Source organism: Camelus dromedarius, chromosome 9 (genome assembly GCF_036321535.1).
Source record: "Camelus dromedarius isolate mCamDro1 chromosome 9, mCamDro1.pat, whole genome shotgun sequence".
NCBI classification, from domain to species: domain Eukaryota; kingdom Metazoa; phylum Chordata; class Mammalia; order Artiodactyla; family Camelidae; genus Camelus; species Camelus dromedarius.
The window spans coordinates 70,889,487-70,906,953 of NC_087444.1; the positions used below are offsets into that span (position 1 = coordinate 70,889,487).

At 35.8% G+C, this 17,467-nt stretch overlaps 1 protein-coding gene across 1 annotated transcript in view; it reads right to left on the reverse strand.

The window, feature by feature from the left end:
• Nucleotides 1-1,519: 1,519 nt before the first annotated feature.
• LOC105104708 (zinc finger protein 112) overlaps nt 1,520-17,467 on the reverse strand; it is a 35,561-nt gene continuing 19,613 nt past the window's right edge. The window contains exon 5 of the mRNA XM_010998464.3: nt 1,520-10,751. Within this exon, the coding sequence (XP_010996766.3) occupies nt 8,251-10,751 (2,501 nt within the window). The 3' untranslated portion in view covers nt 1,520-8,250. The remainder of the gene's footprint in view (nt 10,752-17,467) is intronic.

Sequence of the window (17,467 nt, forward strand, 5' to 3'; positions counted from 1 at the left end):
CTTTTTGAGTATTGGTCAATTTTATAGCAAAGCCTCCAAAAGTAATCATAGTCCAATTAGTTTAAATTCTGCTGTTTTTGTGAAATAAAGCAGCCATATTAACCTCCCTCAGCCTGTTTTTGAATTTATTTTTCATTTCTGCAGTCAGGATGTATCTGCTACATGAGAATAGGAATACTGTATTTAGGAGAAATAACCCAAATCCCCAATTACCTGAAACTTGATAACATATCCTATTTTTGAAGAAAATCAGCGTACTAACAAGGCATAGTTGAGGGAGAAGGAAAAACCCATGACATCACTGTTTCCTGCCTCACCCAGGGCAGTTAGGTGGCGCCTACACAGGTAGGATTTAACTAGCTGGTACTATTGGGTCCCTCTTACCTGTATGATTTCTTCACACATCCTTCTTCCCAAGTTGTTCTTTCCTCTTCTCTCACCTTCCCATGTCTTGGACTCTCACATGACTCTCACTTGCTACTGAGGCTTTTGGGCCATGTTCTTTCTTTCCCTTTTCTTAATTTCCTGAATGCAATGACATTAGGTCCTAAACAACTTGAACAGGAGGCTACAGAATTGCTTTTTTGGAGATATCTCAGGGAAAATTCTCATTAACAAGGAGTGGTGTCATTTCCTGCTTTCATATTCTAGAACTCTACTATTATTCTAGCAGTCCCACGGCCTGAGGAGAAGCTTTAAATTAGCTGAAATCTTAAATCTTGGCTTTCAACAGTCTCCACTAAAAATTCAATTCTCAGGTTGTCCCTTTGCTCTGGAAACACTGACTACAAACATATTGCATTAAAGGCACGTTGTCTAGCTTGGAAGTAAAGCTCAAATTACTGCAGCAGGACAGACAGAGCCTGGGTCCCTGACTGATGGTGGAAGCTGCCCATTAATCAGGTGCTCCCCAGGGAACTCATAAGCCTGAAGTAAAGTTCTATCGTGTTAAGCCCCTGAGATGTGGGCGTTGGTTTACAGCAGTCAGTCTATCCCCACCTGAAAGGAAAGCTGTATCTGTGTGATTTTTGCTTATATCCTTTGAATCATTAATAGTATCTGCTGTGGAATAACTATAATTCATGTGATTCTGCCATGACAATTGATTACTTTGTTTTAGCACAGGAGTTAATAGGAAAATTGAAAGAATATGAATTTTGTAGTTCTCAATTTTTCACAAACATCTTTAGAAGAGTGGCAAACATTCTTCAGCAGGAAATAAGTTGAGTAATAATTAATACATAAACATAGTAGAGTACTGTGCAGACCATAAGAGGATGTGGCAAATGAATTCGTTGATAGGGTAAATTTTTTTTAACATACTGATAAGTAAAAAAGTTAGAAAATAGTTGCATGGTATAATCCCAGTTTTGAAAAAATATTATACAGAGGTGTTTGCCTACGTCACATGAGGCATAGTAGACCAAAGTATTTACAGTATGTAACTGAGTGGTGAGTTTGAATTTTCAAATAATTTCACTTACACATTGAGTTTTTCTGTAGAATTTTATTTGCAATGTTCAGGAATTGATTTCAAATCAGTCTACTGAGGTCTCATTTATATATTATAATATTTACTCCTTTTAGAATATAGTTCTATGAATTTTGAACAACATATACACCAAAATCAAGATATGGAACATGTTCATCACTCCAAACCATATTGCATGTGAGATTCATCCACGTTGTTGTATTAGTAGTTTATTTTTACTGTCGAGCAGCACTCCATTGTATGGATATAACATAGTTTATTTTTCCCATTCTCCAGGTAAAGGATATTTGGGTTGTTTTGAGGTTTTTCAGTTATAGTAATGCTGCTATAAACTTTTGCATTCAGGTATTTGCACGAACTTGTTTTCATGGTATTGCTGTGATGTATGCCACGTGAATGTTCTTTACAAGAAATTGCCACACTGTATTTCAAAGTGGCTGTAGTGTTTTGTATTTCTACAGCAATGTCTGAGAGCTCCAGTTGCTCTTCGTCATTTTCTGCACTTGGTATTGTCTTTTTTTTGTTTTCGTTTGAAGAACAAATTCATTCTAATAGGTGTCTAATTCTATCTCATTGTGGTTTTAACTTGAATTTCTCTAATGACTAGTGATGTTGACCCTAATATCATGTCCTTATTTCACAACTATATATGTTCTTTGGTGAAGTGCCTGTTGAAAACTTTTACTTATATGTTAAAAAAAAATGGGCTGTTTTCTTAGTACTGAGTTTTGAGGGTTCTTTATATATTTGGAACACAAACTCCTTTTAATGTATGTTTCAGAAACATTTTCTTCCAGCCAGTAGTTTCTCTTTCTATTTTCCTAAGTGCATTTTGAAAAGCAGAGGTTTTAAACTTTGATAAAACCCAACTTATCAAACTTCCTTATATGTATTATACTAAAAAGTCCTTGCCTACTCAAGATGACAAAGAAAATTGTCCCATCTTTTCCTCAAAGACTTCTATTGTTTAGGATTTACATTTAGGTCTAAAATCCATTTTGAGTTAATTTTTATTTGGTGTGATGTATAGGTTGAGATTTATTCTTTTGCACATGGATGTTTAATTATTCCTGCACACTTTAATGAAAGACTGTGTCTCTCATTGAATTGCCTTGGCATGTTTTTCGAAAATCAACTGACCACATTTGTGAGTCTATTTCTGGACTCTATTATGTTCTACTGTTGTACGTAGCTAGCCTTTTATTAGTACCATATTGTCATGAATGGATGTTCAATTTTGTCAAATGCTTTTCCTGCATCTGTTTCCTCTTTTTTTTTCCCCTGTGGATACAGTGAATTAGGCAGTTTGACTTTTGTATATTGAAACAATTTGCATTTCCAGAATCTATACCACTTTGTTATAATGCATTATGCTTTTTATAAATTGCTGAATATGCTATGATAATATCTTGAGGATTTTGTGTATATGTTCATGGATATTGGTCAAGTTTTCTGTTCTTATAATGTCACTGTTGGATTTTGTAATCAGGATAATGCTAGCTTCATAAAATGACTTAGAAAGTTTTTTCTTCTATTTCTGTAAGAAAATTTTTTTGTAAAATTAGAATCGTTTTTTTCCTTGTATGTTTCACTAAATTTTTCAGTAACACCATCTGCCCCTAGATTTTCTTTGTTAGAAGTTTTTAATCTGTAAATTCAGCTTTTTGGGGAGATATAGGAGTATTCAGATTGTCTACTTCTTGTATATGCATGGGTAATTTGTGTCTTTCAAAGATCTTGTACCTTTTGCTTAAATTGTCAAGTTTATAGGCATAAAGGTGTTCCTAACATTCATGGGGACCTCATCACCTACAAACCATGCAGTGTGTGGACACTCTGGGGCTGCTGCTCCTGGTGGGAGGCAACAGGCATCACTTGCTCAATATAGTCTAATTCCATTTGGATCAGAGAACATTGCGTGATTTTACTTCTTTTAAATTTGCATGGTTTGTTTTATGAACTAGAGTATGGATTTATCTTGGTGAATGTTCCAAAAGCACTTGAAAGGAAGGCGTATTCGACCACTGTTGGATGAAGTGTTCTCTGAGTGGCAAATAAGTCAAATTGGACAGCAGTATTGTTGAAGTCTTCTATATCCTTACTGCTGTCCTGTCACCTTGTTTTTATCAATTACTAAGAGAACTACTAAGGTTTCAAAATATTTCTGGTTTTCTATCAGGTTTTGCTTCATGAATCTTGAAGCTGTTTTTGGATGCATACATATTTAGCACTGCACATCGTCCTGGTGTATCCCTGACAATATTCCTTGTACCAATTCTTCGCTGATATTAATATAGCTAGCCCAGCTTTCTTTTGACTAGTTTTAGCATGACATACCTTTTCCCATCTTAGTCTTTTAATCTAATTTATTTATATTTAAGAGTTTCTTTTAGGAAACATATAGCATATAGTTGGGTCTTGCTTTTTTATCCAATGGGACAATCTCTGTTTTAAGTGATGAGTTTATTTTACATTTAACTTACGTTTAATTTAATGTAATTATTGATATCACTGGTTTTAACCTAGCATCATGCTAACTGTTTCCTATATGTACCATGTGTCACTCAATTTTACTGTCTGCTTTGGGTTATTTTTTAGAATTCCATTTTACATCTACTACTGGTTTATTAGTTATGTGCCACTTAAAACTTTTTCAGTGGGTGCTCTCGGGCTTATAATGTACATCTATAATTTTTCAGTCTACCTTCTAATAATATTACACCAATTCACATAGTGCACAACAGCTACTTCCAATTGTTTTCTGCCCTGTTTTATGGTATTGTTTGTTACAACACATTTTACTTTTATATATGCTATAAACTCACAAAACCTTTCTCCTATTTTTGCTCTAGTGAATTATATTTTCTAGTGATTAAAAATAAGAAAACTTATTTTATATTTACTTCCATTTTAACCATTTTCAAAATTCATTGTTTCTTTTGGGAGATCCAAGTCTATTTCTGGTATGATATTCTTCCAGCCTGTAGAAGATTCCTTCAGTATTTCTTGTAGTGCTGGCAGTATATTCTATTAGCTTTTGTTCATATGAAAGTATATTTATTTTGCATACTTTTTTGGAAGATTTTTTTCATTGGGTTGGAATTTCTGATTCACAGTACTTTGTTTTAGAATTAAAGATGCTACTCCATTGTCTTCTGGCATGCATGGTTTTTGATGAGAAGTTTCCTCTTTTTCTCACCTCTGTTCTTTATATGTAACGCGGCCTTTTTCTGTCAGTGTTTCCTTTGCATTGTTCATTTTCAGCTTTCTGGCAATAATGTGCCTTGCTTTTTGTTTTTGTTTGTTGTTGTTGTTTTTTAAAATCCTGCTTGTGTATTCTGAAGTTCTTGGTTTGGGTGAAGTCTTTTACTATTTAAAAACATTCTCAGCTATTCTCTCTTCAAATACTTTTCTTCTCATTTTGTCTCTCCTTCCCCCCTGGGTTTCCAATTATACATAAATTAGACCACAAAAATTTCCCCACAGTTCTTGGGTTCTCTATTCTGTTTTCTTCACACTTTTTTAAAAACTTTTTTTTTATTGAGTTATAGTCATTTTACAATGTTGTGTCAAATTCCAGTGTAGAGCACAATTTTTCAGTTTTCTTCACATTTTTTGTGTTTCAGTTTGGGTGACTTCAATTGGCCTTTATTCAAGTTCTCTGACATGTTTCTCAGCTGTGTATAACTTACTTATGAGTCCTTCAAAATCATCCTTGGTCATAAATTCTTTTCTAGTATTTCCCATTTGATTCTTCACTAATTTCCACCAAAAATCGCCCCAACTGTTCATGTATATTGTCTGCCTTTTCCATGAAAGCATTTAACACACCAGCCAGTCACATAAAATTCTGTCTGGTATTTCAGAAATACGGTCGTCTCTAAGTGTGGTTCTATTGATTGGTCTGCTGTCTCCTGACAGGGTGTTGTCTGTTCTTTTTTTTAATCTTGTAATTTTTGATTGAATGCCAGATCCCATGTATCAAACAGTAGACACTGAAGTAAACAGTACTTTTGCCTGGAACTGGGCACTTGTTCTGCTAGGACGTTAGCGTGGGGCGTTGAATCAGTCTGGTCAGGTATTAAGTTGAAACTGGATTCTGTTATTGCAACAGTTGTCTTCAGTACACTGCTTCAAATGTTTCTAATGTTACCTTGTGCTTAGGGTAGGGGTTGGAGTGCTGATGGATTTTTCTCAATGCTCCTGCTCCACCTTCAGCTTTTGGCTATCCCTGTGCACTTGTGCCACAGAAGGATTCTCTGTCCATGTTCTTGCCCTTTTCCCAAGGCAGCCTGCTATGACATGTCACTAGGAGTAAGCCAGCCTATTTATGGGGACCAGGGACATTCTTTATTGTCTGGGCTTAGTCACAGTCTTGAATAGGGATTGAAGGGGTCAGAGACCTTATGCATTTTGGGGAGCTAGGACCTGATAAACTCAAAAAACAAGACAAGCTCTCTCGCCTCTCAAGCTGTGAACAAAAAAAGCAGGTGACTGTGAGCAAACTGAAGACAAGACATAAAATGACAGAAGTTAAGAGAATTAAAGAAAAGCTTGACTGACCTGGACCCAGATCCTATCCTCCTTGTATCTTTTCACTTATATGAACTGAGAAATATATTTGGTTCAAGCAACTCGAGTTAGATTTTGTTACCTACAACTAAGAGCATCCTAACTGATAAAACCACCATTAGCTCATATGATCTTCCCTTGGAAGTGAGGGTAGTAAAGAAATGCATTAAAAGCCCTGGATTTCTAATCATACTGTGAAACCTGAGTTAGCACCTTGGAAGCCTGGTTAAGCCAGTGCCTTGGTCACCCTTTTCATCCAACAGGGAGAAATCTGACAGAAAATAGTTTGCTAATTTATAGTACTACTGAATTGTACTAGGACATCGTAGGCTGCATGGGCTTTGAGACCTAAAGAAATTTACAGAAAGGTAAGGTTGCCAACACCTAATTTATCTGTATCCTCTGGAGACTTTTGAAAATTAACTTCAGGGGTTTTATTCTTTAATTTTGGCCATAATGCCATCTAAGGAAATAGAGCAATCACGTTATGAATTCTTAACTATAAGGGACAATGTCTCAGTAGTTTATTGTTTTGGTAAAATTAGTAAATGTTAATTGTGAATTAAAAAAATAAAGTACAAAAAAGAGTAAACCAAAATTTTGCTTGTCACATAAAACCACGGTATACACGACAGTGAGAAATCTTTCACAGATAATCTATTAAATGTGTATTTGAACAGACATGTATATAGACTTAAGGTAACTGGATAGTATGAAGGTACAATCCACATTTTTACTAAACAATATGCATGATTCTTTCCTGTCATTTTAGATTGATCTCATACTTTCCATAGCTCTGTATTACAAGAATGTAGAGAAATTTAACCAAACTCATATTAATTTCCTGTTTAAAAATTACCCTTACGTACACATCATTTCTTTAAAACCGCTTTATCCTAAATTATTATTCTATGATTTCCAGATGAGTATGTACACTTTAAATTTTGACGTATATTGTCATGACTCTTCTCTAACCGACTTGTACTTTTCATTCCCTCCAACAAAATGCTTTGTTCTTGACAACAGAGATTGGTTTAGAGAAAATCCTAATAATCAGCAAAATGTTTAGAAAAAGTCAAAAGTTTTCCTTTCGTTGTGTGAGTGGAAGGAGTATGGAGATGGAAAACTTAACAAAATTAAAGTCCTCCAAACTTGCCACAGATCCTGCCCGAGGAGGTTTGGATTAAAAATCAGGTCTTAAAAATCAGTCAGATCAAAAGGACCTTGATGGAAACATGGAAATTAAAAAACCAAGTATTGTAATTTTGACATTTATTAAGAAAGTATTTTTCATCAGTAATAATTTCTGACACTTTCCAAATATTACAGTAAAACTCTGCCTTAACACACAGGGCAGGAGTAAAAATTCAATTATGTAAAATGCAGTGTTCCATTTTTGCAGTGTTAACCAGAAACATTGTTTATCAGCTTATGCATCATTTAAAGTGCACATAGGTGTACATACATACACACACACACAGCTAAACTTAAATGGTTGTATACCATATTGTAACAGACCAAATGGTAAGACACTCAGCTCATCCCTGCTTATGAGGGACAAAGGATGCAAACCAGTCCTAGTTGGGTTACAACCAAATTCATGTAATTTCAGGTTGCAATTTCGCTGATGTTCTACATTTCAAATAATATTTATTTGCTTGAAGTGCTTATATTAAGGTTACCTGCAGGGGTCCTCCTCCAAATACACTTTTAAATGATTTTTTGGGGGGAAATTAAAATTTTCAAACATGATACCTTTACACACTTTTAGTCATTTAGCAAAAAGTCCTGAGCACCTACACTGAGTTGTGCAATGTCATGGTTTCACAGACTTAGCAATGAGTGAAGCCCCTTCTCTCACTAAGCTTTCAGTCCAGTGGACGTGGATTTAGGTACGCTCATCCTTGTACTTTTCTTAAAGCCCTGACCATACTCTTATCTTTTATAAGCCCTACTGAAACAACTGGTTAAAGTCACATGCAATGACTGATGTTAAAGTTCTCACAAAATCCCACATGGAACCCCTCTTGTTAGATGTCTCTGCTGTGTGGTCTCCTGACTACTGTGAATGTTGATGTTGGGCAGAAATACTACATTTCATGAAAAATTCTTTTTCTACTTTATGAACTCTATAGTGAATGGAAAATTTCCACTCCCATTTGAGGACTTCAAAAGAGGACACCATTTTACAGAATCTCATTTCTGTATGGATTCTCTGATGAAGGATAAGATTTACCATACTCTTCACTTTTATAGAATTTATCACCACTGTGGACTCTTTGATGAATTAGAAGACCTGAGCTCCAACGGAAACCCTTACCACACGCATCACATTTGTATGGTTTCTCTCCTGTGTGGACTCTCTGATGAGCCTGAAGGTTTGATCTCTGACTGAAGCCCTTTCCACATACCTCACATTTGTATGGTTTCTCTCCAGTATGGACTCTGTGATGGGCTTGAAGACTTGAAAACCCACTGAAACCCTTACCACATTGTTCACATTTATAGGGCCTCCCTTCTGCGTGGACTCTCTGATGTGCTTGAAGACGTGAACTCTCACTAAAACCCTTCGTGCACACCTCACATTTGTATGGTTTCCCTCCTGTGTGGACCCTCCGATGTGCTTCAAGGCGTGAACTCTGACTAAAGCCCTTCGCACACATCTCACATTTATATGGCTTCACTCTAGTGTGGACTCTCTGATGACCTTGAAGATATGCTCTCTGACTGAAGCCCTTCCCACATACCTCACAGATATACGGTCTCTCTCCAGTGTGGACACTCTGGTGGCTTTGAAGGTATGACCTCTGACCGAAGCTCTTACCACACTCATCACACTGGTATGGTTTTTCTCCCGTGTGGACTCTTTGATGGGCCAGAAGAGTTGAGGCCTTACTGAAGCCCTTATCACACTCTCCACATTTATAAGGTTTCTCTCCTGTGTGAACCCTCTGATGAATTTGAAGATTAAAGCTCCAACTGAATCCCTTCCCACACTCTTCACATTTGAATGGTTTTTCTCCAGTGTGGACTCTCTGATGGCCTTGAAGGTGTGAACTCCGACTGAATCCCTTCCCACACTCCTCACACTTGTACGGTTTCTCTCCAGTGTGAACTCTCTGATGGCCTTGAAGGTACGAATTGCGACTAAAGCCCTTTCCACACTCCTCACATTTGTATGGTTTTTCTCCACTGTGGACTCTCTGATGGGCTTGAAGGTATGAACTCCGACTGAAGCCCTTATCACACTCCTCACATTTATAAGGTTTCTCTCCTGTGTGGACTCTCTGGTGAACATTAAGAACTGATCTATGACTGAATCCTTTACCACATGCATTGCATTTGTATGGCTTCTCTCCAGTGTGGACTCTCTGATGATCTTTAAATTTTGAATTCCAATTGAAGCCATTTCCACACTCTTTATAAGGTTTCTCTCCAATGTGAATTTTATGATGGCCTTGAAGATACGAATTTTGGGCGAAGCTGTTATGACATGCATAATGTTTATATGGTTGCTCCCTAGTGTGGACTATCTGAAGGTCCTGAAAATGTGAGGCCAGACTGAAGCCATTACCACACTCCTCAGAATTATAGGGAATCTGTTCTACATGAACTCTGTGCTGAATGTTAAGATCTGAGTTACAAATGAAACCCTTCTCACAATCCACATCTGTGTATAGTTTCTCTTCAGTGTGGATTTTCTGATGGGCTTGAAGACAAGAACTTCGAGTAAAGACATTCCCATTCTCCTCATATTCATGGGATTTCCCCTCAGTATGGACCCTGCAAATACCATTAAGTTCTAAGGTATGACTGAAACCTTTCTCATAAATGGTGCATCTATAGGGCATCTCTCCGGTGTGAGTAATTTCATAACTGTTATGAGAGGAACACTGGTTGAAGTTCTCACCATATTCACATTTACATGGCTTCTCCTCTGCGTGTACTTTCCGATGGGATTGCAGAGGTGAATCCTCAAAAACACAGTCATCTCCTCTATGAACGCTTTGATGAATATGAAGAACTGAACTGTAACTACAGCCCCTTCCACATGGACTGTATGAACGGAGCTTCCCTTCTAACTGTAACTGCTGGTGAACTTCAGAGCTAGAGTAATCACTGACGGCTTTCCTGTACTCATTGCCAGGGTGGGGCTTCTGCCCTGTTTGAATTAAGCCTTGATTAAGCGATGAAACCTTCGTGACATCTTCTCCACAGTCATGGCAGCTATAGTTTTTCTCTGCTCTGTGTACACCCCGATTATCATTGTGATGTGAAATCCAATTGATGCTGTCAGACTTACAGAAATCATTTTTCATGGAAACTTGCTGACATCTACACTGATAATTTCGTGACTCCATCAGATACATTTTCCTCCAAGAATACTGGGCTCTCCCAGAGGGAAATTCTTCATTTTTTATGTAACTGGAACCATCTCCTAAATGAGTCAATAGATAGTTCTCATCTTCAGAAACCTGAATTGGTATTCCTGCCCAAACCTGACAGGGGGAATCACCTTGTTTTTGCAACTGAGAAATGTTCCCTTGAAAATCTTTCATGGAATCTTGACACCTGGTTGACCCTCCTCCACTTTGTTGCCAGGTCTGCCAGGTGGAAAGCTCTTTGGGGGAAAGGCAGCTTAATCCCACTTCTTGAATACTTTCCATATTATGTTGACTCTTGGTTCCTATAAGAATAAAGAGAATTTAAACATGTGCTTGGTGGATGCTTTTATTCAGAGATTTCAAGATTTTGCACTTAGATCATGACACTTCAATAAAGTAGAGGAAAATTCATGTTATTACCTCTGACAGTACTTAGAAAATGGCTCATCTTTGGCTACACCAATAACATAAGTAGGAGCCACAGAATTCAGGGTATTTCAATTCAAAGTCAGGGATCTGCAACACAATCTGGACATTAAGGATAGTGGCTCTGTTCAAAAGGCCTAGTTAAACCAAACACATATGAGCATGGGTTTATGATGGGTTGCCTGGAGTTCCCAAGGAGAAAACAGCAGAGGGTAGTCTCAAATTGGAAAGAATATACTTTCAAGTGGACAAATGCTTTTTGCCTTTTCTTTTTTCTCTGGCACATGAGCATATTATTGTTTGTTTTTAAGAAGATCGTGTGTTAAATGCTGTGCAGATGAAGGTAAACAAAGACCTTTAATCTGTGCTTGAGGCATCATAAGGCTTATCTTTAATGAGTTATTATCTTCATGAGAATAATAAGCTCCTCTAAGTCACTGTAAGCCATTATCAGTTTTACTCCTTCCAAAAGATATTTTGCAATTATCAAGGACCATGGTGCAGGTCAGAATGTGAAACACTGTGACAGAATTCAACTCCAAAGACATTAGAAAAAAATGGAAGCTGACAGAAGGAAGCACAGGGAAGTTTCACGTCACCTGTTAGGTGTCCTCTGAGGCAACTCATTAAGCAAACAAAACTCAACGAAACGCTGACTTTGGCTTGCATCATTTTGTGGGATGATTACTTCAATGTTTAGGAAATTTGAGGCACAAGAAGAGTTGAAGATGGGCATGTTTGGGTGGAAATGGTTTATCTGTTAGTTATTAAAGCTCAGATTCTCAGCAGGCAGCAAATCTTCATATCCTGGTGAGAAGTATCCCCCCTGAGGGCAACTGGTCCAACAGGGTTGAAGCAATAACATGTACTCCCCTAATGCCTGGCAGTACATCCTCTTTCAGCATCCAAAAAAACAAAACAAAACAAAGACCTAGTAAAAGAGGACTTTTTTCATAACATGAATATTATCCTCAAACATAATTCTTCCTTATCTATTTGTGTTTTTCTATCTCCACAATGGAATATTTACCCACAAGGACAAGCACTCTGTTGTGTGCACTGCATTACCCTCACTGCCTACAACACTTCTAGCGAACAGCAGTTGTTCAAAAAGCATATAATGAATAGATCACAGTTTGAGTCACTCTCACTCACAGAACTAAAAGGGCGCGTATGTGAAAGTTATTTTTCATGGGAAAGGACTGGTGATGGCAGTTTTACTGCAAAGCTGAGAGGCTGTATGAGAAGTAGGGCTACACTCAGGGGTATCACCTGCTGTTGAGAAAAGCAAAGGTTAAAAGAATCTTGTGGGTTCTGTCTTTTTTAATTTTCAAAATTACCTTTGAAATGTAGGTTTTTCTCCACAAAATCTTACAGCTTAAAAAAAAAAAAGGAAAAAAATAAAAGGTTCCACTGATGATTGTGTGGCATGAGGCTCTGGGGCAGGGCACTGACTGCAGGGTGACACTTTACAGCATGCCCGTAAGTACTCATCTTAGTACTTTAAAAAAATGTTCAGCAATGTCTCTGGCTTCTCAAATGCAAAGCTTTCAGCCACTATATTAATATTTTATCACCTAAAAATGAAATGAAGGGACATACTACAGAAGGAATGTTAAATAAATAACTTATATGTGAGCAGTTTGGGCTTCCAGCTAGAGTTAATAATAATGCTTATAGTTTAGTCTTGGTATCATCAAAAACACTCAATATACATTCAAGAAGATACAGTTTAATATGTCATGTCTTTTGGGACTGATGTGGTGGCTTGAGAACATGAAAGAAGCTTGCTAGTCAAAGCCCAATTTCTTACGAAGCACCTGTTTCAATACAAATTTGTACACACGTAATTTATAACATAAGAATCTCTCAAATACATAAAGATTAAAATTTCTTTCTGACCAGTGGTTTTAATGTTAAAGGGACAGAGAAAGGAAAATAAAAGTTTCACTAAGGTGAAACTTAGTTTCAGCGTCTTATGGAAGAGATCATACATTTAACAACGTTAATTTTTATTATACCCTTAGTGGTACATACTGAAACAACTTATTTGTCATTTTCTCTCCATATATCAGCAGTTAAGTTCTATTTTAATATCAGTGGTAGCGTGTTGATGATAAACTGTATTAAGTTTATAAAAGAACATCATAAGATGGAGAAAATATGCACTGCAGAGAGCACTGACCGACCTCACTCGGAGTAACAAGGATAAGAATTTACTTAATCTCCTTAGTAATTCTGCTTTAGAGTTTGGGAAAGTTTAATCATTCCAACATCCTGTATCAATTAATTCAACAACAAAGATGTTATATTTATCATAAATACCAAATAATTCTTTTAAATTTAATGCTTATCCATAATGCATTAACAGAAAAAAAATCTCTTTATATTTTCTTTTTCTCTTCTTCAATAGAAGCTACTCAAGAAATATCAACTCAGGCAACCCAGGCTGATGTCACCCTGCATTCTTATTCTTACTACATTTATAGATAGTAAGAGAAACCAAGGCATTTTCTGGACAGTATCAGATACAGTAACAATAATGTCTTGATTATAGACTCATACTTAAGCTGCTGTGCTGGCTAATCTCTTGACCATACCTGAGGCTTACCTCTCTCTAACAAAGTATTGATCTTTTTTAAAAAAAAAAATTGAAATACAGTTGATGTAAAATATTGTTAGTTTACATAGTGATTTGACATTTGCATACATTATAAAATGATCACCATATTAAGTCTAGTAACCACCTGTCCCCATACACGGTTATTATAATATTATTGCCCATATTCCTTATGCTGTATATTACACCCCTATGACTTCTTTATTTTATAACTGGAGGCTTGTACCTCTTTATCCTCTTCACCTGTTTCATCCTCCCAGAGTACACTTAACCTTTAGAGGACTTCCTGTCCATCTCTACTTCTTTTCCTCACAACTGAATGAATTCTGGCTTCCTGTTTGGAAGATAATTATTTATTCAATTTCTTTACCAGATATAGGTCTATTCAAATTGTGTATTTCTTCTTGTGTAAGTTTTGGCAAATTGTGTCTTTCAAGGAATTGGTCCATTTCATTTAGGTTATCAAATTTGTGGGCAGTTTGTTCACTGTATTCCTTTATTATCCCTTTCATGCCCACAGGTTCTGTAGTCATGTCCCTTCTTTCATTTCTGATATTAATAATTTATATGCTCTCTTTTTTTCTCAGTTAGCCTAGCTAAGAAGCTTATAAATTTTATGCATCTTTTCAAAGAATCAGCTTTTGGTTTCACTGACTTTCTCTACTAATTTTCTACTTCCAATTCTTATTTTTTTCTTCTACTTACTTTGGATTTAACTTGCTTTTCTTTTTCTAGTTTCCTAAGGTCGAAGTTTAGCTGATTGATTTTGGATCTTCTTTCCTAATACATGTATTCAATACTATAAATTTTCCTCTAAGCACTGCTTTTGCTGCTTCCTAAAAATTTTGATAAGTTGTATTTTCATTTTCATGTAGTTTAAAATATTTGAAAACTTGAGATTTCTTCTTTGACCCACATATTATCTGGAAGTGTGTTGTTTAATCTCCATTTGTGATTTTCCAGTTATTTAATTTATTGACTTCTAATTTAATTCCACAGTGCTATAAGAACAGACACTGCATGCTTTTAAACTTGTTAAAGTGTGTTTTATGGCCAAGAATATGGTCTGTCTTGGTGAACATTCCATGTGAGCTTGAGACGAAAAGTTCTTTCTTTCTAATCATCTACATTAACAATGGTTCCAACAACCAATTCCATGCCACAAAGCTACCATTTTAGAATCAGTTTTAACTCTGTCCACAGGAAAAACATATTCCATACCTTGTTTTATTGTGCTTTGCTTTACTGTGCTTTATAGATACTGAGTTTTTCACAAATTGAAGGCAACTCTGTGTCGAGCAAGTCTATTGACGCTATTTCTAATAGAATTTGCTCATTTTGTGTTTCTGTGTCACACTTTGGTAATTCTCATAATATTTCAAGGTTTTTCATTATTATTATGTTTGTCATGGTTTTCTGTAATCTTTGATGTTACTATTGAGGCTCACTGAAGGCTCAGATGATAGTTTGCATTTTTTAGCAATAATGCATTGTTAAATTAGGGTATGTACATTGTTTTTTGGCATAATGTTATTGCAAACTTAATAGACCACACTATGGTATAGCCATAACTTACATATGCACTAGGAAAAACAAAAAATGCGTGACTCACTTTATTGTGACATTTGCTTTATTGTGGTGGTCTGGAACTGAACCTGCAGTATCTCCAAGGTATGCTTGTGTAATGTATGAAAACAAGAAGAGGGTTATGTGGAGTGAGGGCAGAGGGAGTGAAATGCAGAAAACAAAGACTACTTTTTGTATTATAGCACAAAAATGGCCAGCCTATCACAGCCCGTAATCAGATGTGACCACTGTTAATGATTGAAAAAGTAATCTAAAAATTATAAGAAAAAATTAATTAAATATATGTGTAATTTTAAAAACATATGTGTCATATTAGCAACATGCCATTTTATCCATAGTCCACTTTATGCCTGCAGTTAGTTAAAGCAAATGTAGTAAGTTTTTCTATTAAAAAGGAAATTCTGGCAAGCAATTGTAATGCTAGATCAGCATGACTGGCATGTGTAAGATGTCACAAGACATTTATGAGAGGTTGCATTAAAACTTAAGGTTTGCTTAAAGTTAACATACAAAGTTAAGTTACAATTTTGGCAGCTCTTAACAGTGATGTCTGATAATCTAATTAAGCCATAATGGAATTCAAATTACCAGAGGAAATAGCTGTTTTGTATAGCCTAGGAGCAAGAATAGTTTTTACAGTTTTAAAAATCGTGTAAGAAAAAACAAAGAAGAATATGTGATAGAGACCATATGTGGCCAGCAAAGCCTAAAATATTCACATCTGGACCTTACAGAAAAAGTTTTCTGACACCTGCTCTAAAGAGTGTATTGCCTAGATGACCCTGAATCTTAACGGAGATGGCAACAAAAAATTATAGAAGTGAAGTAATTTGTTTTGAAATTTTTAATTGACTAACTTTTTCCTACCCAGGAGCATCCTTAGGTATCCAGTTGTGACAATGCCTTTGACATCAGATGAGGACTCAAGAAATATTATTAAAATGCTTGCACTCACATGAAAGTACAATTTGGAAACTGTATTTCTAAAAGAAAATTACAGGCCAATATCTGTCAGGAACATAGATGCAAAAATCCTCAACAAAATATTAGCAAACTGAATTCAACAGTACATCAAAAAGGATCACATACCATGATCAAGTGGGATTTATTATTCTAGGGATGCATGGATGGCTCAATGTCTGCAAATCAGTCAGTGTGATACACCACATTAACAAAATGAAGGCTAAAAGTCATGTAATCATCTCAATAGATGCAGAAAAAATATTTCGTCAAATGCAACATCCATTTATGATAAAAACTCTCGACAAATTGGGTATACAGGGAATATATCTCAACGTAATAAAGGCCATTTTTGACAAGCCCACAGCTAGCATCACACTCAACTATGAAAAGCTGGAAATCTTTCTTCTGAGATCAGGAACAAGGATGCCTATTCTTGTCACTTTTATTCAACAAAGAATGAAAGTCCTAACCAGAGAAATTATACAAGAAAAAGAAATAAAAAGCATCCAAATTGGAAAAGAAGAAATAAAACTGTCACTATTTTCAGATGACATAATGTTATATATAGAAAACCTTAAAGATGCCATCAAAAAATTACTAGAAGTAATAAACAAATTCACTAAAGCTGTAGGATACAAAATCAAAACACAGAATAAAAAATCTGTTGTATTTCTTTACACTAATAACAAACTATCAGAAACAGAAATTAAGAAAATGGTCCCATTTACAATTGCATAAAAAAAAATACTTAGGAATAACTTTAACCAAGGACGTGAAAGACCTGTATATTGAAAACTACAAGACATTAATGAAAAAAATTGAATACACAAATAAATGGATGCTCATGGATTGGAAGACTTAATTTTGTTAAAATGTCCATTATACCCAAAGCAATATACAGACTCAAAGCAATCCCTATAAAAATTCCAATTGTATTTTTCACAGAAATAGAACAAAGAATCCTAAAATTTGTATGGAACCACAAAAGACTCAAAATAGCCAAAGCAACCTTGAAAAAGAAGAACAAAGCTGGAGGAACCATGTTCCTTGTTTTCAAACTACATTAAAAGCTATAGTGATTAAAACATTATGGTACAGGCATTAAAAAAAAGACACATAGATCAATGGAACAGAAAAGAGAAACCCATAAACATACAGTCAACTAATTTATGGCAGAGGAGCCAGGAATACAATGGGGAAAGGTCTTCAATAAATGGTATTGGGAAAATTGGACAGTCACATGCAAAAGAATGAAACAGGACCACTATCTTACACCATACACAAAAGTTAACTCAAAACTGATTAAAGACTTGAATGTAAGACCCGAAACCATAAAACTGCTAGAAGAAAATGGGGTAGAGCTCTTTGACATAGGTTTTGGTGATGATTTTTTTGAATCTGACACCAAAAGCAAAAAGAAAC